We start from the raw sequence: 25,737 nt of genomic DNA, 5'->3' as shown, positions 1-25,737 counted from the left end.
GAACGCCACAGGAGACAGATGCCAAGACGCCTCAACCATGCAGAGATACACCTCCTTAGAGAACAGACATATCATTGATGGAGAGTTTTCCTTTTTCTACTCTCACTTTTAGATCATTGACATGTTTTCCTTTTATAGGACACTATTTCATTTTTTCAGTCTTATAGGCATGTTTTTCATCTTTTCTCGTTCCAGATGAGAAACACACCATCATTGTATGTATTGCTTTGGTCTCATAGGCCACATTGGCCTTTAAGAGACGTTAATATACTCTCTCTCTCTCTCTCTCTCTCTCTCTCTCTCTCTCTCTCTCTCTCTCTCTCTCTCCGTGAAGATAATTGAATTAAGTAGTAAATATTTTACATCAAACCATCAGGTCGGCTTAGAAAAAAGCGGAAAATAACAGTCATGAAGGAAAATCTACATTGACTCTAACACACAAACATCATTGACTCTAACACACAAACATCACACTGAAAGCACATCTGGTGTGGAACGAAGTGTCCAGTCAGGGAGTAGCAATATCAAGAAGAACCAAGTCAGCAGACACCATAGAGGTGATTTGCCACAACACTAAACCCCGGATTCGGGCCACATGACCATGAATCCCAAATATTGAATCAAAAATGAAGACATTCCAAGTACGTCAAATATGCCACAAGGCTGTCCATCCGAGGAAATGGAAAAGGTAGGAATAATCTGAACTTAAAGAGGTCATGGAGGTCATCTTCCCCAAAATCCACAAACGAGCTAAAATCCGGTGACGAGTCAATGAGGACCAAACACGAAAAACAAAACTCCAAATCTGTTTTGCAACAGGGCAAGAGACAAAAAGATGAAGCATTGTCTCATCACATGTAGTACAAAAGATGCATCACCCACCAGCAGAGATCTTACGAGCACATAGCACATTCTCAATAGGAAGAGCCCCAATAAGTAGCCTCCACATAAACACTTTTCCCTGATACGGAACCTTAGATTTCCAGAGCTGGATGAATCTGTCCTGCCACTTCTTTTTGCATTCCCAAATGCACCGGACTTTATTTCCCTTGTCTGTGACCCATCTCTTGGCCTCTACCATCTGATAATATATCTGATTGGCTGACCTTTTCTCGAAATCATCAAGAATCACAAAAATCCAATCACGCCAGGGAGACAAAAGCTGTAATATAGGCAAAGGATAGTAGCTCGTAATTTTGTCCTATATGGCCAACCAAATAACATGATACCCTCTAGGCACCCGAAAGTGCTAGCAAATACGCCGAAATGAATAAAGACGGGTCTGTCTTGGAACGACACCATGCTGGATTGACTGCAACCCCAACCGAGCCATGCGGTTAAACTTGTCTCTCTGCAGATCTTTGTCAGGCCAGTCCAACAACCTGGAAGAGGCCAATACTTCGCCTGGGAGAGAATTCTCCTCCTTGCGAGAATTCGGGGGGCGCCAAACCGAAAAACGTAACATCACTTGTCAAGATGCGATCATATGGGAAAGGAGAAAAGACTGAGAGACCTTAATAGATCTTGTGGAGTTAAGCACATGCCACTGAGAAGCATGAATAACCGTGCTGCCATGAGAAATGCCAGTCTTTTCTATAAAGCATTTTCCTATATCTGTCCAGGGATGAGACTATAGACAAAGAGCCTACAGAAGAGCTAACCTCAAAGCAGCCATATGAAAATTAACATCCAATAGAGCTGCTCCCCCCATCCTTTTAGGAGTAGTCACGTGCTGCCATGAAATCCACACCTAACCTAGGCGATTACCTTTCTTCTTCCATAACATGAATCTGATAGGTTGGACCAATTCCAATAGGAACTTCTTAGTCCAAGGAAGCAAAGGCAAGAAAAAGGAAATCATGTTGATCATAATGCATTGTGCAACTTTAAGTCTCACATGAAGAGGCCAGCCTTGTGACTTCCAGTACATAAATCGATCATGAATACAAGATGCCATCCAATCCAACAAGGCACGAGGAGCCACCTCCATCCCAATAGGATAACCCAAGTGCCTAGTTATATTCCCCTTGGGAATCACAATACCATTCCAACCCAAAGCTTGCAAATCATTTTCCGTACAAGAGATCGGAGTGGATTTTTTAGCATTAATATGAAGTCCTGATGCCATAGCAAAAAGTTTCCACGCGATTTGCCCGATTAATATTGGAGCGATCAGCCTTAAGAAACATAAAGGAATCATCTGCCAAAGATTGACCCACAAGTTTGGTCCCACTAGGAAGAAACAAACCAACTAACTCACCTTTATTGGCCAACTAATCCAACAAAGAAAGCATCGGGTGAGTAACCAATGCAAACAACAAAGGACTAAGAGGGCAGCCTTGACGGAGAGAGCAGGATAAGGTAATTTCATCAGTGATGCCTCCATTAAGCGCAATACATGCCACTGTCCCCTGACCAATAGTATCCACAAGAGAAACCATACGTGGCCCAAAACCCATGGTGAGCATCAACTACCTCAAGAAAGACCAGCTTACATGATCAAATGCCTTCTCAATATCAAGTTGAAGCATGACCACCTGCTGGCCTAAAGCTTTTACAAAGCAATCCCCAGTTGAACATTCAAAATGTTATGCATTATATTCCGACCCTTAATGAAACCATATTGGCGAGGATGAACCAAATGCGGAAATAATTTCTCCAATCTGTTGGCAATGATTTTGGAAAAGATTTTGTATAACGAGCCCATAACAGAAATGGGTCTCCATTGTTTCAAAGAAGTTGGAGAGGGAACCTTGGGTAATAACCGAATAACTACAATCTTCCAATCTGAAGGCATGGCACCAGAATTCCAAACTCGCTAACACAAGCGAGTCAAGGGGTCCTTAAGTTGCTCAACATTGGTTGAAAACAACTCATTAGGAAGTCCATCCCATCCAAGGCTTTTTCTTTTTGGCAAATGGGACAATACCTCTTCCACTTCATCCTCTAAAATACCCGCCTCCATTAAGGCGACCCGTTCTCGCTAAACCTAATTTCTAACCAAATCACAAATGTATCTGCGAGCAGAGTGAACAACGTCTGACAAAATCTCTTGGGGGCCCAACACTGATTTATAAAAATCGACACACATCTGAATAATGGAAGCGAGTTCTGTTACCATAACACCTTGTTCATTCTTCAGACGCACAATATTTTCCTGGGCATATTTCTGAATCGAGAAAAGAACTTGTGAGATTGACAGTTGTTATCGTGCAAAGCCTCTGCTCTAGACAGTAATTTGAACTTAGCATATTCCTGTTCTTGTAAAGATTGAACTCGCCTTTCAACCATTCAATGCCTGTCAGCAAGTCATCTGTAGAATCCCCCAACTCACATAAGGACAAAGAATGGGCCAACAAAGATTGTGCATGCAGCAATTCAGCGCCTAAAATGGAAGCATGCTAAATACCAAACTGTCGGGATAACATACGCACATTATCCCTAAAAACACGCCATGCTTCCAATCCTTCTGATAGGACCCCAGAGCAAAAGGAATCAATTATTCGCTGAATACATTCCAAAAACTGATTTTGTAGGAGAAAGGATTGATTGAAACGAAGAGGTAGGCGAGCCAAGAGAGCCTTATAGGCACAAACACATTGATGTGCCATTTCCAAGATCCAAAGATGGTGATCAGACAAGACATGCTTTCGCTCTATCCACATATCAAGGACTACAGGGAGAAAAGAATCACTTTGACAAACATAGATCCTATCCAATCTGGCCCATGTATTTGGATGCTGAAGAGAACGATAAGTATATCCTAAATGTTAGGGATGCAACCAAGACCACATGTCCCATTTCAAAGACTCGGCTGCAAAAGAATCCCAAGCTTGACGCTCAGGACCATCCATAACGGAGTGTTGAGAAGTCGTCTGATCCATAGATGTACAGGCATTGAAATCACCCATTACAAAGCCTTGACGAGCCATAGCAAGGCAATGCAAGTCATCCCAAAGCTGACGACATTCACGAGAAGTAGAAGAAGCATACACACCCACCGGCCATAAAACTTCCCTCATATTGGATTTCCAAAATCATGAATCTGCCTCTACAATCCTGAGAAATCAAAGATGGTTGCAATGAAGATCTGACGGCCAACATTACTCCAGATTTATGTGAAACACACCCACTATAGAAAAGCGAGTAATCCTTATATACAAAAGATGATCCTGCCAAAGCATGTTGTTTATGCTCCACGGCACATAGAACATCCCAATTGCTCGCTAACACAACTTTCCACAACCGATAGTGCTTACTTCCCGAAGAGATACCTTTAACGTTCCATAACGCAATTCTCATTATGAAATACAGAAAAGAAAACTATCAAATCCCCACCTTCCCTTTTCCTTTAATATCAACTGCTTTGCCTACCTGAAATCTTTCCATCTCGCCTTGAATCACATCAACCAAATCTGCCCTTTGCAAACTAGCAATCGAAATACAAGAAGGACACTGTTGTTGCTGGGCACGGAAAACATCCCGAGGAGGCACCATTCTCCCTCGCGGATCAAAGTGCAAAGCAGTATCAGAGACCCTTTTTTCATTACCACCAACTACAAATCAAGGATTCATATAGAATCCCCTACCTCAGCATTGAAATATCTGGGTAATACTCTCGGGAGCTAGGTGAATAGGAGTAGACCGAGACTCCTGTCTAGTATTATGGCGAACCACCAAAACCCAAAAGTTATCTTGAGGAGTGTAGTTCTAGCCCCCCGATGACGAAGCAGCCTTCTTTCCATCTAGTTGTCCCTGCTTGACAATCTGCTCGGAAGAAACTTCAAGCTGCTAAGCTACCTGCTGCAGAAAATGGTCTTGCATATCCAAATCACAATCCAAAGACGGTTGCATTACCTCCTAGCTTCTATTGCATTCTGAAATGAAATGTCCCAATTGCCCACACCTGAAACAATGTCCAGCAAATATACCCCATTTGAGCTCATAGACCAAAGTTTGCAACCCCGGAACCTGAAAATGAGCTTTAGTCGAGCGAGATTTTCCTATATCCCAAAGCATGCATGCCCTATTCCTGCTACGGGCAGCCAACCGAGGCTCCACCAACACCTCTCCAAGAGATCTCAACACGAAGGGAAGAAGTTGCCAAAGATGGGCAAGAAAATCAACCACCTCGACCCAAATTGGGCATGCCTGCCTTAGTATCTCCCGAAATTCAGCCATAGGCCTCCACGGAACCATATGGACTAACTGGCCATCCATGAACAACGAGATACGATGCATAATATGAGCCCGCACTTCAGCGGAACAGAAGAGGACCTCCAAAAACCCCCTCGGGCCATCATAGATCTCTTCCACAAGGGATGCCTGGTCTTTCCTTAAAACATCATCGTGACACATCTCCACCTTGGCAAGCATGAATAGCAGCCATGCATGGATGCTGAAGATCAATGGGATCCTTCCCATAAAATAAAAGATGGCAGCCCTCTCATGGAAGGCAGCAATCTGCTGTAGAACCAGATCAGCACCCATAACAGTGACCACATGTTCCCCTTGTGGTAGAGAACTCGCTTTACCCTCATTAGCTTGAGCATATTCCGACATCAGATGAGTGGCAGAGGCCAGCATAAACTGAAAAGACTCATAGTCTGAGAGCACGAGGCCTGAACATTTTGCTGAGGCAAATTCAAGGCACAGAAGTCCGGTTCTTTAACCGACATTTGTGATGTTTACCCATCTCATCCCCTTCCATTAACTGCCCAAAATCCTCAGCTAACGAATCGCCATCAGATTTTACCAAATCTTTATCATCCCCATTTCCAATATGCTGGTCTAGAAAGGCCATATCAATACCATTAGATTCCTGCAAATTCTCCATATCTGAGGATTACGCTTTACACAGATTATTCCAGCCTTGAGTAGCTGTCACAAAACAGAAGTGAACCTGTCTCCTTCTGTAGGCCGTTGTGCCTCAGGTGCTCTACGCAAATCTATGCTCTGCCATACTGTTTGGGACAACTATCCGTTGCCATACACCGAGCACATGCTGGAGAGAGTGGCAAGCAAGGAAGCCTATAGTTTCCTGGACGGCTTCTCAGGGTACAACCAGGTGCAAGTGCATCCTGCTGACAGGCATAAGACTGCCTTCGCCACTGAGTGAGGTGTCTTTGCTTACATAGTCATACCCTTCGGGTTGACTAATGCCCCTGCCACTTTCCAACGCCTCATGTGCACCGTCCAGACCTTTAACAATCACCCTCACTCAGTCTTACCCGGAATGAAAGCAGGTCATCACAGACAGACCCTCGCAGTCCGACGCAGCAGGGCGCCACAGGAAAGTCGGGACAGATCAGGTCGACAGTGTGCACATGCGAACTGGGACAGAGGGCGAGCTGGGCAGAAAACGAACCTCAGGATGGCAAGGGCCAGAGTGAAGTTGACGAACAGGGCAGACGAGACCCTAAGCGATGTGAGCCAGGACTGAGGCGGCATGTGAAGTTGACGAACAGGGCAGACAGGAGCCTGCACCCTCTCTTTTTTTTCGTAAAAGGTAATTGTATTAATTACGAAAAAAAGTACAACCTGCGCTCTCTCTCTCTCTCTCTCTCTCTCTCTCTCTCTCTCTCTCTCAACACAATTTGTGTGAGAGAGAGAGAGACCAAATCAAGAAATGGTCTCTCTCTCTCTCTCACACAATTTGTGTGTGTGTGTGTGTGTGTGTGTGTGTGTGTTGAGGGGGGGTGGATGTGGGGGGTGGGTGGACTGTCATGCAATGCTGGCCTATCGAGTGATGGAGGTCAAGTGATGCTGCTGAACTATCACATGACACTACTGGATTGTAGTCGCTTGTTTCTCTTACAATTGAGTCATGCAACCATGTACATCATCATCATGTGGGAATGTCACATGAGATTGCTAGCCTGACTAGACTGATGAGTGACTGGACTATCACGTCACTAGTCGAATGTAATGTTGGGTATTGTTACATGACCCAATTGCCATATTTCTCTAATTGACACGTTATTAGACTAGACTAACACATTATCTAGTGCAGATAAACACTGAAAGCTCAATGAATGCTTAGTGAAGAGAACTACTAGCGAGTGGATGAAATAAACAATGAACACAACCAGGTATGCTATAAATGTAAGCTGAATGCAATCATGTATGCCCTGAATGTAGTTGTCATGACCTAGACAACAATCATTGTAGCTTGGTGTACAATTATTTTGGCCTAGAGTGTAGCTATAACAGTGCTAGAAATTGAATTAAAAGTTGACACAATGACGTGGGAAAAGCAGAATGCAAACCAAGTATACATGGGGAACATCTCTGATGAAGGGATAATGCAGCCAACAATGGAAGCCATACGTCGTACTCCATCCAAAAGCACAAGATATAAAGCCTACAACTGTACACCTGAGAATGGACAGTATCCCTATTTGATCAACAATCTCCCTTGGATCAAATAGGCTTGGGAAAACCTCTCACATTATTGATGATACCATGTACAAAGAGATGCATATCATGATTTGCATGGATTATGAATCATGAGATAGAAAATAGAGGAAGAGATATGGGAAAACATCTGGGCTGAATTCTTAGAAGAGATTAATACAAACAAAGTAGAACTATCAAAAAGGGAACACAAATGCAAGCATTACCAAAGTTGGACACATGAAGGCTGAAATGGAAAAAAAACCATAGATACATACAGGATGGAGATCTTGGAATTAAAAGAAGAGCTAAATGCATACAAGAAACAAAAACTGAAGTTGCAAGGCAAAATGGCAAGCATGCTGGAGCCAAAAATAGAGATGAAAGAATTGAAAAAGGGCATGCATACATGAGCAAGATGTGGTGGAAGAAGCAAAGAAAAAGATGGAAAATGTGAAAGACGTGATGAAGGAATATGCTCAATGGATAGAAGTGGTCAAGAAGCAGGAAGAAGTGCCAATGAATAAAGTCAGGTGATAAATGATACATTTGAGGAAAAGGTAAAAAGAAAGATGGCAGGTCATCCAGATTACTTGGCCGTAGCTATATATAGCTTCCTTCCTCCTCCTTGCTGATTATCATGTCATCAGTCAGGCTCCTCCTCTTCTGTCTTCTGTTGCTGGTGGTCTTGGTCTTCCTGCTACACAGTCTTCTTATCCACCATTGTCATCTTTACTGTCCTCTCTCCTCAGTCAAATCATCTCTCTCCTGCTTTGCAATCTAGTGCCCTCACTGATGTAGCAGTGACCACATGTGCAGGGGCTGTTGTATTCAGAATTCCTTCTGTTCATTCAGATCAGAATTTTTTTTCCTTCCTTATCATCTGCATTCTTTCTCTCTGTGTATATCTTGCTTCTGTACTAGTGCAATCACAGTAGAACAGGTAGGTTTTTGTTTCCTTCATTATCATCTGCATACTTTCTCTGTGCGTTTTCTTGCTTCCATACTGGTGCACTCACAGTAGGATGGGTAGGTTGTGGGTGACGATGCTCGTGGAGAAGGGGTAGGTTGCTAGTGGCCATGCTTAGTGGAGGAGGAGAGGAATGCCTAGCACATTGCTGTGACCTTGTCTTGCACAGACAGTAAAGTGAAGAGCTCAAGATCGGCCCACTCTGAGGGCTACTCATGGAAGAACATGTCCATAGCAAAAGACAGCTACACAGCCTTGGAAGTAACGTTGAGCCAGTGAAGATAAGCCATTTGTACTTAAAGCAACTTCAAATTTTTGGCATCGGGATCATTGTACATGGGAATTACAGCCATAAAAGCATAAGTGAGAAACAAGGCTGTATACCTAAGGAGGTCTCCTCTAAAGCAATGTCATTTTCGCTTTTGGCTCTCAATGCTAGTCCATCCTTCACCTCAGGAGTCGCTGTCTACTGCATTCCATTTCAGTTTCCAAGGATCTAACTAAAATACGGCATATGATTAGGAGATTACAAGGTTTGCACTCAACACTCAAGGGTAGAGATGCAACACATTACCTTAGTCAAGTAAAGATCTTCAAAATACAAACTTGGCATATTAAGTCTATTCTACAAAAATAACTAAAAAGTTTGTTCACTTAGCTTCCAAGATCCAGGTTGCTGTTGCTGCATCAGATTATTTTAACATTTTTTACTTAGCTTACAGGATCCAGATTGCTACAAAAATGTTAGACTATTTTAAAAGGTTTTTTCATGCATTCCTTTACATGGAAAAACTCTACCAAAGAGGATTTGGCAGCTGAACAAATTTCTATCAATGTTCTCAAGTTGCAAAAACAGATCTTGTACTTTTATAGATAAATACATACAGCATTTTTTGCAAGAAAAAGTGCTGGAGTTCTGTACTTCTCAAACATAAGTTCCACCATCCTGCAAACAGAACATTCCACCAAAACTTTCAATATACATCACCCAATATTGTCACGCATTAGAAATGCATATGGAAGATCTGAAAGGCTCAAAGAGAAAGTGTGCTAATGTGCAAAAAAGATGGGTTAAAACTTAGATTTTGTGAAAAGTATGAAAGTATAAGCCAAGTTAACTGCCATTTCATGTCTAAGAGTGAGAAAGTCATAAATATCACGTTCACCGTGCAAATGATGACCTAGACAGAAACACTAAATAAGAAACATACAGGTATTACATAATTACCCAACAGTTGCACGAGATTGACAACAAGATTGTAACCCTAACCAAGAAAATTGAAACGCCTTCCTGCTGTTATGTAGTTTGAATTCCACCTCCAAAGATGAGGTGGTAAAGGTATTTCCCTTGAGGATTTTTTCTCCTCCTGGCTGTCCTATTCTTCATCCCTCTCAGTCTGTATATGTACCTCTCAGTCTGTATACGTACCTAGCTCCAATCATCTAATTTCTATCCACACCTATCCAACCCCATCATCCTCCTTTATGCCTAATCCCACTCCACCTTTCTCAACCTTCATCCCATGTTCCCTACACTCTATTCACTTCTGTCCCCCACCATCAGGTAGAACTCTGCTCTTCTAAGTCAAGAGTGATTCCCCTCTATCGGTGCAACCCAGTTGGTGCATGACATGGCATCAAAACACAGACCTGAGAGTCGAGACTGCTAACCAAGACCAATGCAGGAAAGAAACTAGAAAGAGAAAAACAAATTGGACAAGGAACGTGCAGAGAAAATAAAGGGGCAACATAAAACAGAGAACAACAGAAGCGTACTTTTCTCGTTGTTGTTGAGTATTGGTGAATGGTTCTGTCAAAAGCATCGGATGCTCTTTGGGATCTATAAGTAAGCGTTCTCTGCCACATCAAGAAGAAAATAACTTAGTTTGGAGTGTGCAGTATGCATGATTTTGGATGAGTTTATCACTAATAAATCACAGCTTCAGAGAAAAAAAGTCCATGTGCCATAAAGCAAAACCAGAATATTCAACATCATACTCGAAACAATCCTTATTAGATAGCATGCGCACTGCTTTCTCAATAACTATTTCACATAAACAACTCACTCCCTTCCTCCATCCCCACTCCCTGCCCCTTTCCTGAATGAAATCATAAAACCACAATAAAAGACACACACTGAACTAATGGAGTCACAAAGTCATGCAAAAGAGAGAGAATCTCAATGGCTATTTCACAAAAAACAACTCACTCCTTTCATCCCCACTCCCTGCCCCTTTCCTGAATGAAATCATAAAACCACAATAAAAGACGCACACTGAACTAATGGAGTCACAAAACCATGCAAAAGAGAGAGAATCAAGATAGATAGCTGTAGTCAAGACAATGGAGGGTGTAAATCAAGCAGCTGATGGCCAAAGTGTTATTCATGTGCACCGCTATGGATACAAAGAAATATTTGGGTACTACATGTAAAATTGTCTGGGATGTCAAAAGAGCAACTCCCAACTCACACATGCTACTTTTCTATATAACTTTGAATGCTAGCAAACTTGGTCATGGATGTATGGCATAGGGATAAGGACCACATTTTGAAGAGCCTCTTTAACTGAAATTCCCATCTTTACTCGAGGAGAAAAAATTTCATTGGGATGATGATTTCAAATGATCCCATGTCATACGTGGGAGGTCTTGCATGGAGTAAATCTATAGGATCAAGACATAGATAAATGGAGAGTGTATGAAAATAGCCTTCCTTCTTAGCAAGGGTGGTGAACGACATGATTTACCACAAAAATAATTAGTAATACGCATCAAGAAGCCGGCCTTATCTGGTGATCTGGGCTGTTCCCCTCTCGACGATGAAGCAAATAAAGAGGCATTACTTAAATGCCACACTAAGTAAAAAGCTTGCTTTGGAAGATTATCTGATTCTCCTACAACAAGCAAAAAATAGTCAAATCTGAAAATGCAGACTTTACCACTTAATCTTGGACAACCGAAACTGGATTGGCGCCAAGAACTGGCACCCCTTGTGGTATTTCATTATCTGAAATTACTAGAAGGTTGAAGCACAATGAGATACTGGCACAATTCCTGTCAAAATTGACCAGCACTTCAATAAATCAATTTCCCCTTGATTGTATTGGGTCTTCACTCTCTACCACATGGGCCACAATAAATTGAGAATGGGCTACTGTCGTGAGGACATGTATTTTTGAAACCTCACTTAACATGTGGATTAATTTTTAATCACGTGGTTAAGTAAATATTGCACATATGAGCTGTAATTGGGATTAAATTAAATTTACGAGCCCGCGACCCGAGGAAATCATGGGATGTCAAAGGCAAAAGTTGCTATAAGTTATGCCACATAGGTATTTGGTGGTATCTCGTGCTAGTTCTTGGTCTAGGTCATTCATTTGGCCATAAGTGTTAGTTGGTGACACTAGAGAAGTGGCGTTTAATGGTACCTAACGCCAATCTGATGGTCAAACATGGTGCAGAGACACTCAGGAATGAAAGTTGCCTAGCCAATTTAATTATTGCCAATCAGATTATTTTTTAGGACACCGAAATAATTATTAGATTAATTTTCAATATTTAAATACTGAAAATAAATATTTAATTATAGTTAATGCTGGAAAAACCATTTGGAAAGGTTGCCACTTGTCAAAAATGCCCATGCAAGACTGAAAAACGTCTTTAGAGGCTGGAAAGAGGCATTTTTAGTGTATTCAACCTGCAAGAGAGACGGAGGAGATGCTCATGGTCTGATTTGCAGCCATTGGAAGACCTTCTGAGGTAGCCAGGGGCTGGAGAAGACCAATCAACAATAGGTGACAACATCTAGAGGCAGTTGAGACAGGGCAACGACAGTAAATAATTGATTTTCTTCAGTTCTTTGAATCTACAAGCTGTTGTGGTAGGGCAACAGTTGCATTTGACTGATTTTCAGTCACTCTTCGCGACAAAACTCTGAATTTTCTATCTCTACATCTTTCTCTCTCATCTCTTAACCATTTCACTGCCTTGCTCCAAAGACCTCAGCATTTGGACCCTTGAGGGCTGAGAAATTGCAGATTTCTCTACTGCAAAACCCTAACTTACAACAAAAATTAGGGTTTAGCAACAGCCTCAAGAAGCATGCCAAAAATTTTAAGCTCCAAGACTTGTATTTCAGCTAAATTCAAGTGGAGGACTAGCCAACCATTGAATTTGGGGCATTTCCATCATCAATCAAGTGGGTGAAGACCAATCAAGTACTCGAATCAAGGGCAAAATAGATTCAAGACTTGTTGGTCACTTTGGATAGTAAGGGGAGTTTGGATTGCTAAGGGGATCGGGAGAATCCCATTGTAAATCAACTTCTTCTTCAATAAAGCTAAAGAAATACCAAAAGGGACACCAATTTTGGGGCCAATCGGATGTGCATTGTCCAAGATTAGTAAGTAAATTTGTATTTTCAGATTTGCATTAATTATTTGCTAGCGTAATTAAGTTGTAATCAGGGATTTACCACCCACCCACGGAACGAAGGCTGTCACCAAGGTGGTGATACTTTTTACAATTGCTTTCCTTATTTACTTATATAAATATTTAATTTTTCTTTTTTTTAGTTGTTGTTGCTTTGTACTCCCAAAGTTCTCTTGGATTAAGTCGGGATCTTTGCATAACCAAAAGAGACAGCAATTGGGACAAATTGGACTAATGGTTTCTCTGAGCCTTGGGACCAGATTGAATGGACACTGAAGAATAGAATGCCATTGGTTTGGGACTATGTGCTTAGCCACTGGAGATGGTGCATGACAATGAGCCTGGCCAAGACAAAAGATGCACATGTGAGAATGCCCATGGAATAAAAGTCGCCGTAATGAGCCACATTACACTTTTTGATGTGGTTGCAATGATAAAAGTTGCTTAGAACAACTTGAGGAATGCAAGGGTCACCATCCCTAAAATTTAGGAAGTTACTATTTTTGGATCCTAGAACCTGTTCGCGTCATTATCTTTATTTTTGCACGAGGATTGATTCTCCGGTTTGTGTCCAAGCCAAATTTTGCAACAATCATGGAGAAATTTTAGACCAGAAGGTCTAAGCGCGAAAATTGTTACGTGTATGCCATGTGTCACAATTTGGGCACAAATTCCCAAAAGAGAGAGAGCAGCAAAATCATCGAAGGCAAAAGGGGCAAATGTGAGCGTAAAATTTATTTGGGCTGAGGGCAGATTGCTGCAAGTACCTCAGCTATGGAGAGTACTTCGTCTCTAACTCATGTACAGAGATAGAGCTTGCTCCCTCTAGTCAACTCTCTCTCTATTCTCAGAGGAAATGGGCTGATTCAATGAAATGTACAGTTCTGTGTTTTCTTTGCTCTTCTCTGCTAAGGCAAGAGACTCATTGTCTAGGTTCAAGAGCAGCTGATTGCTTCTCCAATGCAGGAACTAAAGAAAGTGATGACCACGCCACACAAGAACAATGTTTTCAGCTCTGATTTAGTGCTGTTTGTGGGACTGTTTTACTGCTGGAATGATGCCAAGGTCAAAGGGTTTGTAGTCCATCTGGTATGGAACAAATCTAGGATGGAATAACGCAGAGAACAAGTCAAGAAACAGGTGAAAAACAATAAATACAAAGTTCTGCAGATTGCAATTCTACACTTGAATTATTGAGTTATGGTCACAAAAAGTGTTTTTCTACTTGGGATGTTGTTCTAGATATGTTGCATTGTCCTTATGCAGCTAAAATTTACTCAGAAACGATGAAAGCCAACTATTCACAAGCTTTGTACTTTGGAACATTTCTTTTTTTTTTGTAACTTTCCATCTTTTAATTGATAAAGAAATACCGAAAGGGGTGCCGGACTTCGGGGTCAATCTGGTGTTGAGTGAGGAAGTGAGGTCTCTGTTTGTGTGTGTATGTGAAAAGACCAAGTATTAATTGAAGGGACTACCGCTTTATGTGAGTCATAGACCGGTTGCATGGTTCCATTGTGGGGATTTGAATTCTTTTCTGTAAGAATTTAAGCTCTGAGAGTTTTGGGTGAAAAGGCCATACACACAGGTTTTACAGAGATTACAGGTGAGAGACTACGAGATTTTTCTTGGATACAGTATTTGCTAGATACAGGACTAGAGAGATGGTAAACATGGCCAAAGACAAAGGAAAGCTCGCTCATGAATAAGAGAGTTCTTCTTCTCCTCATAGACACCAAAGAGAGAGTATCGAACCACAGGTGTCAGCACCTTCTAGAACCAAGATTGAACTACAAGATGAGGAGCAAGAACAGGAGGACTTGTTTATGGCACAACTTCTCAGTATGGTTAGCTCTTTCGAATAGCTTGTAAAGAATCCTCAGATGCAAAAAATTTTGAAGTCACATAATGAGGATTCTCAGGCTGACTCATCACATCATACCATGGAGAGCTCAAAAAGACAAACCTCTAATGTGCGTGAGCATGTGGAAAAGACACCAAACATGGAGACAGGTCCAGTGCAAAAAGAAGCATAAGCATAAGACCAGGTAGTGAATGGTCAAGGCAGTAATGCACAAGTGGAACAGCAAACTATAACTCCTCAATTTGCTACCTATCCTGGTTACTTTGGTGGTGCGTCAGTTTTTCAAGCAATGGCTGGATTACCCACTGGTTATCAGGGATACTTGCCCAAAGGGCCACCAAGAATGATGCTTATTGAGGCAGTTAACCCACTTTATGCTAATATTGGTCTATAGCCCAGTTATCAGAGTTTGCAGAGTCCTTATTTGATGCCTAGCATACAAAATGCAACGGCTGGTTTTTCTCAGCCTAGTGGGCATATGCAGCTAAGACAGGCGAAATTAATGCTGATTATGTGCCTAAGGGACTCCCCTTTTTACACCCATCTGTCTATGACAATCTGACACCAAAAAGTGCAAAGCCTAAAGACTATAAAGAGGGTGGTCAAGCATTAAAGTTTGAAACCTTCAGTGGTATGCAAGATAAGCTGAAAGCTTTGACATTTATACAGCAGTTTGATGTAGCTTACATTGGAGGGAATTTTATTGAGACTTCTAAGGTGCGGAAAATTGCAACTTTTTAGAAAGGTAATGCTTTGCAGTGGTGGAACATATTGTTGATGCAAGGATATGCACCTACCACTTGGGTCCATTTTAAACAGTTGTTTGCAGAGCTTCATGGTTAACCAACACGTTTGAAGTAGATGTCATGACTGCATGGTAGAAATTGGACGTGGCAAATTGTGCCGATTGAAAAGAGTACAATAAGAAATTTTGGGAAGCACTTTTTCCCGTGAGTTCTTAAAAGACAGTGCCCCTGTCAGAACAAATTGAAAAGTACTGTTGCGGTTGGCCCGAAGCCATCAGGGATTATTGTAACAAGACCAGGGTTACAAATATGGTATAGTTAATTGAAAATGCCGGTGTGGCAAATGCATTGTTGAAAGGAAAAGCTGACAGCTTTAAAGGCACTGAAAAGAAGGATTCTCACATTAAGCAGGATCCTGGCAAAAAGAAGAAGCAATTTCCAGAAAAGACCAGCTTTACAAAGAAGTCTTTTTGGAAGAAAAGTTTTCAGCAGTAGCCTCAAACTTCTTTTAAACAGGGCAAAGTACAGAAGAGGCCACTTTTTGGCAAATCATTTAAAGAAAGAAAGGCTTTAATGATGGCTGGGAAATACTTTATATGTGAACAGAAAGGCCATATTGCTTCTAAGTGCCCACAGCAATCTTCTAAAGATGCGAAGCATAAAGATGCGCCAAGTAAAAAGAAGCCCAGCATTGGCTTAGTGCATGATATGGTGGGAGATCAATCGATTGATGATACTACAGAATTGTGCAAAGCTTGGGGAAAGATCAGAGATTCCACAGTGCTTATTTTCTTTGATCCTGGAGCTCATGCAAACTTTATCTCACCGGCATTGGAAACTAAGCTGGGTATACGTCCCAAGGAAATGGGAGCAGTTGGACAAGTTGATTTTGCATGCCCAAGACATACTAAACTTGTCACCCCCATTCTTGGCAAACTTTGTATGCACATTCAGAGCTATGTGGACACAAAGGAGTTCCATATTATGCCTTTAGAGGGCTGTGATGTTCTGTTGGGTATTCCATGGTCCACAATAAGCATGCTATCTTGGATACTTACAACAGAATGATTACTCTTGTACATAGGGGCAAGACTCGTGTGTTAGATGTGAAGCTTAAAGGAGAGTCTGTCCCAGTTGTTTCTGCTTCTGCAATTACTTCTGTAATGAGAAATCATATTTCTGCATACTTGGTTTTTGCAAAGCAAGTTAATGAAGTTGACAATAATGTGTCTGTACTAGATGAAAGAAGAAGGGCTTTCTTGGATAAATTCAGTGACTATTTCTCAAATTCGTTACCAAGAGAGTTACCCCCTAAGAGGCCTGAAGATCATACCATAGATCTTATTCCAGGGACTAGTCCGCCCAACAGGCCACCGCACAGGGTCAATGCACCGCAGCAGAAAGAGATTATGACACACCTTAATGAGCTTTTAAAGAAGGGACTAATTCAGCCCAGTAGTTCTCCATTTTCTTACCTTGTGTTGCTACTTTAGAAAAAAGGATAGCTCTTGGCGAATGTGTATTGACTACAAAGCCTTGAATAAGAACACCATCAAGAATAGGTTTCCGATTCCGAGGATAGATGACATTCTTGATCAATTACAAGGAGCACGAATGTTTAGTAGGATAGATCTGAAAAGTGGGTACCATCAAATCAAAATCAGGCCAGAGGATATCCATAAGACTACTTTTAGAACGACATTTGGTCTCTATGAATTTTTAGTCATGCCTTTTGGATTGACCAATGCTCCTGCCACGTTTAACAGAATGATGGATAGAATTTTCTACCCTTATCGAAGTTTCGCTAGCACATTCTTCGATGATATGATTATCTTTTCAAAGAATGAAGAGGAGCATAGAAAACACTTAATTACAGTCTTTAATGAGCTTAAGCGTAACAAATTGCTCATTTATGGCAAGAAGAGTGAATTCTTTTTGGATAGAATGTTCCGCCCTTATCAAAGTTTCATTGGCACATTCTTCGATGATATGATTATGTTTTCAAAGAATGAAGAGGGACATAGAAAACACTTAGTTACAATCTTTAATGAGCTTAAGCGTAACAGATTGCTCATTAATGGCAAGAAGAGTGAATTCTTTTTGCAAGAGATTCACTTCCTTGGACACATAGTTTCTAAAGATGGTGTGAAAACTTTTTTCATGAATTCTTTTTTCATGATGTCTACAATTTCCTTGGCCTATGCTCTTACTACAGAAGATTTCTGAGACACTTTGCAAAGATTGCATCTCTTTTACATGCGCTTGAAAAGAGGGATGTCAAATGGCAATGGACTGACAAAGAGAAATCAGCATTTAGATGTTTGAAGGGGAAAATGACTACAAATCCGGTACTTATTTTTCCAGATTTGTCTAAGCCATTCGTAGTGCAATGCGATGCATGTGGAAACGGCATTGATGTTGTATTAATGCAAAATGGCAAGAGTTGTGGCATACGACAATAGAGTACTCTCTGTCATTGAAAGGACTTACCAAATTTATGAGAAAGAGTTATTGATTGTGATCCATGCACTTTCTAGTTGGAAGCACTATTTGCTTGGTGCTGATTTTGTAGTGCAAACGGATCATCAAACACTTGGATACTTTCTCACACAGGCTAAATTGTGAAAGAAACACATGCATTGGGCAAATTTTCTATCTATACTTCATTTTCAGATAGTGCATATGGAAGGCAAGAAGAATGCAGTTGCGGATGCTTTATCTCGCAAACCACACGTGTCAACTGTTTCAATTTCTTATCACTGTGAATTGGATGATATGAAAGAGCTGTATGCTGATGACTAAGATTTCTCTATTATGTGTGAACAGTTGATCAATGGCCAACATCATGATCATTATGTGTTCAAAGAAGGCTTTACCATGATGCATGGAAGACTGCGTTACAAAACAGCTAAGGCCAAAAGTTTTATTAGAAAGTCATGCTCCACCGTTCATGAATTCTTTTTTCATGATGTCTACAGTTTCCTTGGCCTATGCTCTTACTACAGAAGATTTCTGAGACACTTTGCAAAGATTGCATCTCTTTTACATGCGCTTGAAAAGAGGGATGTCAAATGGCAATGGACTGACAAAGAGAAATCAGCAATTAGATGTTTGAAGGGGAAAATGACTACAAATCCATTACTTATTTTTCCAGATTTGTCTAAGCCATTCGTAGTGCAATGCGATGCATGTGGAAAGAGCATTGGTGTTGTATTAATGAAAAATGGCTGAGTTGTGGCATACGACAATAGAGTACTCTCTGTCATTGAAAGGACTTACCAAATTTATAAGAAAGAGTTATTGATTGTGATCCATGCACTTTCTAGTTGGAAGCACTATTTGCTTGGTGCTGATTTTGTAGTGCAAATGGATCATCAAACACTTGGATACTTTCTCACACAGGCTAAATTGTGAGAGAAACACATGCGTTGGGCAAATTTCCTATCTATACTTCATTTTCAGATAGTGCATGTGGAAGGCAAGAAGAATGTAGTTGCAGATGCTTTATCTCGCAAACCACACGTGTCAGCTGTTTCAATTTCTTATCACTGTGAATTGGATGATATGAAAGAGCCGTATGCTGATGATGAAGATTTCTCTATTATGTGTGAACAGTTGATCAATGGCCAACATCATGATCATTATGTGTTCAAAGAAGGCTTTATCATGATGCATGGAAGACTGTGTTACAAAACAGCTAAGGCCAAAAGTTTTATTAGAAAGTCATGCTCCACCGTATGCATGACATTGTGGTATAGCTCCTACTGAAAGCAGTAGAAACTTTCTTCTACTGGCCAGCCTTGAGATCTAATGTAGATGCATATGTCAGATCTTGCCTTGTCTGTCAAAAGGTCAAATTTGATAGACAGAAGGCACCAAGGTTATTGCAACCACGGCCTATTCCAAAAAGGCCATGGGAAAGTATTGCCATGGATTTCATTTTTTATCTTCCAAAAACTTCTTCAGGGAATGATGGAATTTGGACTATCATTTGCAGATTCAACAAATAGACACATTTCATTCCTGTAAGCAAAAAGGTTAAGTCAGAACACATGGTAAAGATATTTATGCATAATATCTTCAAGTACCATGGAATGCCACAGTCAATTGTCAATGATAGAGACCCAACAATGACTAGCCTGTTTTGGAAAGCATTGTTTGAAAACATGGGCACTACACTAAGATTTTCATCTTCTTTCCATCCACAAACTAATGGACAGTCTGAAGAAGCAAATTTGACTGTTTTAGATCTACTGAAGTGTTATGCTTCAGACGATAAGACTTCTTGGAGCACTACTTGCCATTGGTTGGGTATGCATACAATAATACAGTGCACTCATCTACTGGCAAAGCACCTTTTGAGATTGTGAAAGGTGGAAAGAAACTACCTCCCATTTTGCAGACAAAAGATAAAATTTTTGAAGCAAATCGTTATGTAAAAGATTGGAAAGAAGCACATAAAAAGGTCAAGTATGCCTCAGAAAAGTCACAAGCTAAATAGAAAAGAGTTACTGATAGTCATCGTCGGGAACTCTTGTTCAAAAAGGATGATTGGGTCTTATTGCGTTTTGAAAAGGCACGTTTGAGAAAACAGAAGGGAAAGGAACGTTTGTTTCCAAGGCTGAGTATGCATTACTATTGCCCTTTTCAAGTCTTAGAGAAGATCAATGACGTGGCATAGAGGCTGAAATTACCAAAGAATTGGAAAATTCATAATCCGTTCCATGTGAGTCTATTGAGGCCTTTTATTAGTGAAGTGCCAAAAGATATGGTTCAAGAGGAACAGCCTGAAGTCCAGAAATTAGATGAGATTCTAGTTCCTGAGCAGATCCTCGCACATAAGGATAGAAAAGTGAAAGGTAGAGTTATAGTAAGATTTTTTGTGAAGTTCAAGAACTATTCACCAATGGATGCCAAATGGATGGAGAGACTAAATTGACAGATTCGCCTCAATTATTGCAACTTTACCAAGAAGCTTTCTTGCTGGAACCTACAGTGACTTAGAAGGCTTTTTGAAGCAATGTTCATTCTCTATTGTATAGTTGAATACTACATCTCATTGAATAATGCACAATGTATGGTTTACACTTAGCATTAACATGTGTATCATTGAATGAAATCTCAGTGCTTTGAAGTTGTATTTGTTACACTTCAGTTCAATGATTATACATGTTGTGACACTACTAGTTCGGGGATACATGTTATCACCCTATATTGCATCCGGACACATATATATTAGAAAGGCTCCTGGTAACCATAGTTGGATACACGATGTGATCCTCCACCTATGTGAGACTTGAACTTGCAATGGCACAAATGGTAGTGGGGAAACTCCTACCATCGTCCTGTGTCATTTGTTAGCAAGTGATACATGCGATGACACTAATAACATGGAGAATCTTGTTATCATCCTGTGTCATCCATTAGCATGTGTGACATGCAATCAAGGTCGCTTGCTTTATTCAAGAGGAGGGTATGTCACCAGGTAGTGATACTTTTTGCAGTTGCTTTTCTTATTTACTTATATAAATATTTAATTTTTCTTTTCTTTAGTTGCTATTGCTTTGTAGCCCCCAGAATTCTCTTGGATTAAGCCGGGATCTTTGCATGGCCAAAAGAGGCAGTCATTGGGACAAATTAGACTAATGGTTTGTCTGAGCCTTGGGACCGGATTGAATGGGCACTGAAGAATAGAATACCAATGGTTTGGGACTGTGTGCTTAGCCACTGGAGATGGTGCAGGACAATGAGCCTGGCCAAGACAAAAGATGCACATGTGAGAATGCCCATGGAATAAAAGTAACCGTAAATGAGTAACATTACACTTTTTGATGTGATTGCAATGATAAAAGTTGCTTAGAACAACTTGAGGAATGCAAGGGTCACCATCCCTAAAATTTAAGGCGTTACTATTTTTGGACCCCAAAATCTGTTCGCATCATTATCTTTATTTTTGCACGAGGATTAATTCTCTAGTCTGTGCCGAGGTCAAATTTTGCACCGATCATGGAGAATTTTAGACCAGAAGGTCTAAGCACGAAAATTGTTACGTGTATGCCATGTGTCACAATTTGGGCACAAATTCCCAAAAGAGAGAGAGCAGCAAAATCATCGAAGGCAAAAGGGGCAAATGTGAGCGTAAAATTTATTTGGGCTGAGGGCAGATTGCTGCAAGTACCTCAGCTATGGAGAGTACTTCGTCTCTAACTCATGTACAGAGATAGAGCTTGCTCCCTCTAGTCAACTCTCTCTCTATTCTCAGAGGAAATGGGCTGATTCAATGAAATGTACAGTTCTGTGTTTTCTTTGCTCTTCTCTGCTAAGGCAAGAGACTCATTGTCCAGCTTCAAGAGCAGCTGATTGCTTCTCCAATGCAAGAACTAAAGAAAGTGATGACCGCGCCACACAAGAACAGTGTTTTCAGCTCTGATATAGTATTGTTTGTGGGACTATTTTACTGCTGGAATTATGCCAGAGTCAAAGGGTTTGTAGTCCAACTAGTATGGAACAGATCTAGAATGGAATAACGCAGAGAACAGGTCAAGAAACAGGTGAAAAACAGTAAATACAAAGTTCTGCAGATTGCAATTCTACACTTGAATTATTGAGTTATGGTCACAGAAAGTGTTTTCCTACTTGGGATGTTGTTCTGGATATGTTGTACTATCCTTATGCAACTGAAATTTACTCAGAAAAGATGAAAGTCAACTTTTCACAGGCTTTGTACTTTGGAACATTTCTTTTTTTTTGTAACTTTCCATCTTTTAATTGATAAAGAAATACCGAAAGGGGTGCCGGACTTCGGGGTCAATCTGGTGTTGAGTGAGGGAGTGAGGTCTCTGTTTGTGTGTGTATGTGAAAAGACCAAGTATTAATTGAAGGGACTACCGCTTTATGTGAGTCATAGACCGGTTGCAAAGGCTAGTTTCAGCTACCCCTTAGATCAGCTATAAATTCCTTGCCTTCGGCTACTACATTGAGTATGGAGTCTAAGAAAGATCATTCTAAACATAAATAAAGAAATTCTATGTCAGAAGTGGTGCAACAATGGAAGCATAGACAAGTGCTGAAATAAATTGTAGAACACATGAGAGAAGAGAAAGAAAACAAAAGAACACTACAAAGGAAGAGAAATCAAATATGTGCTCAGGAAATCGAATCCACATACCAAACACGAGAATAATACATACAACAATGAGTTATTGGCTGCGTGAGCACCGGCACTGGCTCCTCTCTCCAACAAGAAGACCACCTTAAAAATGATAATGATTGAATGGAAAAAAGAGCCACAAAATAAATAGGCTTGAAATGGCAGTTGGTTGGCCAACGTTTAGTGCTGGCCGACTAGCATAAAATGCCACAAATGCCACACAAAAATCACTAAAATAATACCTAAATAATGGCTAGTGTGCCCACCCCAGCTGGCATACATAGACTCACACAGAAGCTGACAATCTTACTAACACCCTCTCTCAAATCATGGGTGATCTGATATAATATAATGATAGAATGATAATGACTCATCAAAGTCTATACAACAGAGAACCACCTGAGTAGAGCCATGGATACCCAAGCAATGGGTGATCAAGCCACCACCAAGGTGCCTCAGAGAGAATCTGATGTCGATGTTGATCATACTAGCTCCTAAAAATAGAGAGAGTCATAACAGATCTCAATGTTCGTCAACAATGTCTCGCAATAGCATACAAGACCATCCTATCGAAAATGCCTCTAAACATATAATGTGACCATGAATTCCCCGCCTTTGGCCAAGACCATTAAAGTGTCTCCTCATGTGAGCTCAAACTAGGAGCCAATTCGGCACTCTATCAAATAGCAACCCATCGTGAACCTAGATGTCCATCCTAGTTCAAAGGTTTAAACCTGCTAGACTTCGGTCAATGCTTCAAGGATGTCCCTCTCAGGAACCTGTGCACCTGTATACTTGTATAGAGGAGGCTCAACTTCCCCATCTCACCACCCTCTCCCACTCCCTTTCTAGCACTAGAGAGTCGTGAGGCATGACCACATCACCTGGACTAGAAAGCAACAGAGGAAAGAGCAGTCAAGCCATTTCCTCAATTTGAAGAAGTGAATCCTTCTGCGCCTTGGACTTCTCCTTGGTCAAAGGATCGAAATTGAAGTCTAAGGATGAGAATGACTCGTCGAAGGAGTCTCCGTCCTGCCTCTTTTTCTTCTCATGCTTCTTTCATGAGACTACTAACTCCTTACAATCCTTCCGCAAATGTCCCTTCTTACCATAGTAACAACACTAGGCCCTCCACTTCTTCTTCCTATCACCCCTCTTTGAATCTATAAAGGCCTCACTGGAACCTCCATAATGAGACGGAAGCCTCCCCTGTAAATGCAAAGATGCCTCATGCTCAAGCAACATTGAATACATATGTGTGAAGCTCACAAGTGGAGATGATATTTGTGTCCGTAAAGCATTGGACAGTCCATCAAACTCCATGGGAAGCTTGTAGAGTACCATTCCCACGAGATGTGCCTCCAGAGGGCAGACTAGATGTGGCAAAGATGACCTTGTACCTATGTAACACAAAGTAAAAAGGACTAAACGGTGCCCTTCGACTCAAACTTCATCTACTAAAGCTATCCATAAAGGATCATTGTATGCATGGGAAAAGGTGTCGTATACAATATCTAAAGCTTAGACCATACTTTGGGAGATGCCTTGCAGAAGGTAACTACGAGTAGAACTTCTTTGGAAATACACCGAAGCAGTGCAAAATATGCACATGCATCGTTTGAATCCCATGTAAGCACAAATTCCTCATGGTTGTCCTAATCAAACTCTTCAGGAAGAGGAAAAGGATGTTGAGGCCAAGAAATAGCTCCACATACAATGTACCAAATCCGCTTCTGCACAAACAAGGCTTTCGTCACAGCACTCCATGTAAGATAGTCAAATCCATGTAACTTATTATCTGTAGAAGTGCACAAAGGAGCCATCGAGAGAGGAGAAGAAGAGAAGATAGAGGATGGAGGGTATACTGAGAGGAAATACAGTCAAACCAACAACAAAGAAATCACAAAATGAGAGTTCACATCAGTGTAACCAAAAATCTGATCAAAAATGCTGCAAAATGAAGAAAACCCAATCGAAAACTGTCAGAAACAACAAAGACAACCTATACAAACAGCCACCCAGCCACAGTTAGGGGTAGAAAACCAAGAACCCAAGCTAGTTGAGTATTCAATGCAGCAAACTGATGATTGCAAGCAAGAATACAAGCGCAGGCTGAAAACGCAGGTTGCTAGTCTAAAAACACAAGCAGCAGCTAAGTACACACAGGCAAAAAACCAGCAACAGATTGCCTAATTAGCAAGGGGAAGAAAGACCTGTAATTAGCAAAAAAATCGCAGCAAGAACCTAGATCTTGCAATCTGATACAATGGAAGTATAGATAAGTGCTGAAATAAACTGTTAAACACAAGACAGAAGAGAGAGAAAACAGAAGAACACTGCAAAAGAAGAAAACTCATGTGCTCGAGAAATGGAATCCATATACCAAACACGAGAATGATACATACAACAATGAGTCATTGGTTGTGTGGGCACTAGCACTGGCTCCTCTGTCCAATAGGAAGACCACCTGAAGAATGATGATGATTGAATGGAAGGAGGAGGAGCCATAGAATAAATAGGCCTAAAATGGCAGCTGGTCATGCTGGCCGACTTGCATAAAATGCCACTGACAATCCTAGGCACACTAGTGTCACAACTTGTGAGTCTCATGGAAGAGGGTTGAGGGAGTAGTCAAAGTGTGACATCCACTGGACATGGTTGTCCTCATCAAAATCTTCAAGAAGAGAAAAAGGATGTTACGGCCGAGGAATAGCTCCACATACAATATACCAAATCCGCTTCTGCACAAACCAGGTTTTCATCACAGCACTCCATGTAAGATAGTCAAGTCAATGTAACTTGTTATCTATAGAAGTACACGGAGGAGCCATCAAGAGAGGAGAAGAAGAGAAGATAGAGGATGGAGGGTATACTGAAAGAAAATACAACCAAACCAACAGCAAAGACGTCACAAAATGAGAGTTCACATCAGTGTAACCAAAAATCTGATCACAAACGAAGGGCAGCTGCTGCAAAACGAAGAAAAACCAATCGAAAACTGCCAGAAACACCAAAAATGGCCTATACATACAGCTGCCCAGCCACAATTATGTTAGCAAATTAGTCAACTCAAGTGTGAGTCTGTGCTACAGAGGCTGTGGCATTTTTTGTAGTATTTTTCTGGCATTTTTTGGTGCCCTTTTTAGGGCTGGGGAGCATTTAATGCTGGCCGACTGCG

At 41.0% G+C, this 25,737-nt stretch overlaps 1 protein-coding gene across 3 annotated transcripts in view; it reads right to left on the bottom strand.

Moving 5' to 3' along the window:
- Positions 1 to 25,737, bottom strand: part of LOC148038305 (actin-related protein 4-like) — a 207,900-nt gene that overhangs the window by 148,566 nt on the left and 33,597 nt on the right. For all 3 annotated transcript variants that reach the window (XR_015689336.1, XM_087670412.1, XM_087670416.1), the window contains 2 exons: positions 10,142 to 10,222; positions 9,251 to 9,311 (listed from right to left, as the gene is read on the bottom strand). Coding sequence is in view for 2 of the 3 variants with exons in the window: in XM_087670412.1 (XP_087526538.1) it covers positions 9,251 to 9,311; positions 10,142 to 10,222 (142 nt within the window). In the remaining variant the exon portion in view is untranslated. The remainder of the gene's footprint in view (positions 1 to 9,250; positions 9,312 to 10,141; positions 10,223 to 25,737) is intronic.

The sequence above is a fragment of the Lygodium microphyllum genome, chromosome 3 (genome assembly GCF_053477565.2).
Source record: "Lygodium microphyllum isolate KBCC chromosome 3, Lygodium_microphyllum_v1.1.10, whole genome shotgun sequence".
Lineage (NCBI taxonomy): Eukaryota > Viridiplantae > Streptophyta > Polypodiopsida > Schizaeales > Lygodiaceae > Lygodium > Lygodium microphyllum.
The sequence above is the reverse complement of the archived record's forward strand: the minus strand, read 5'-3'. Positions and strand labels throughout refer to the sequence as shown.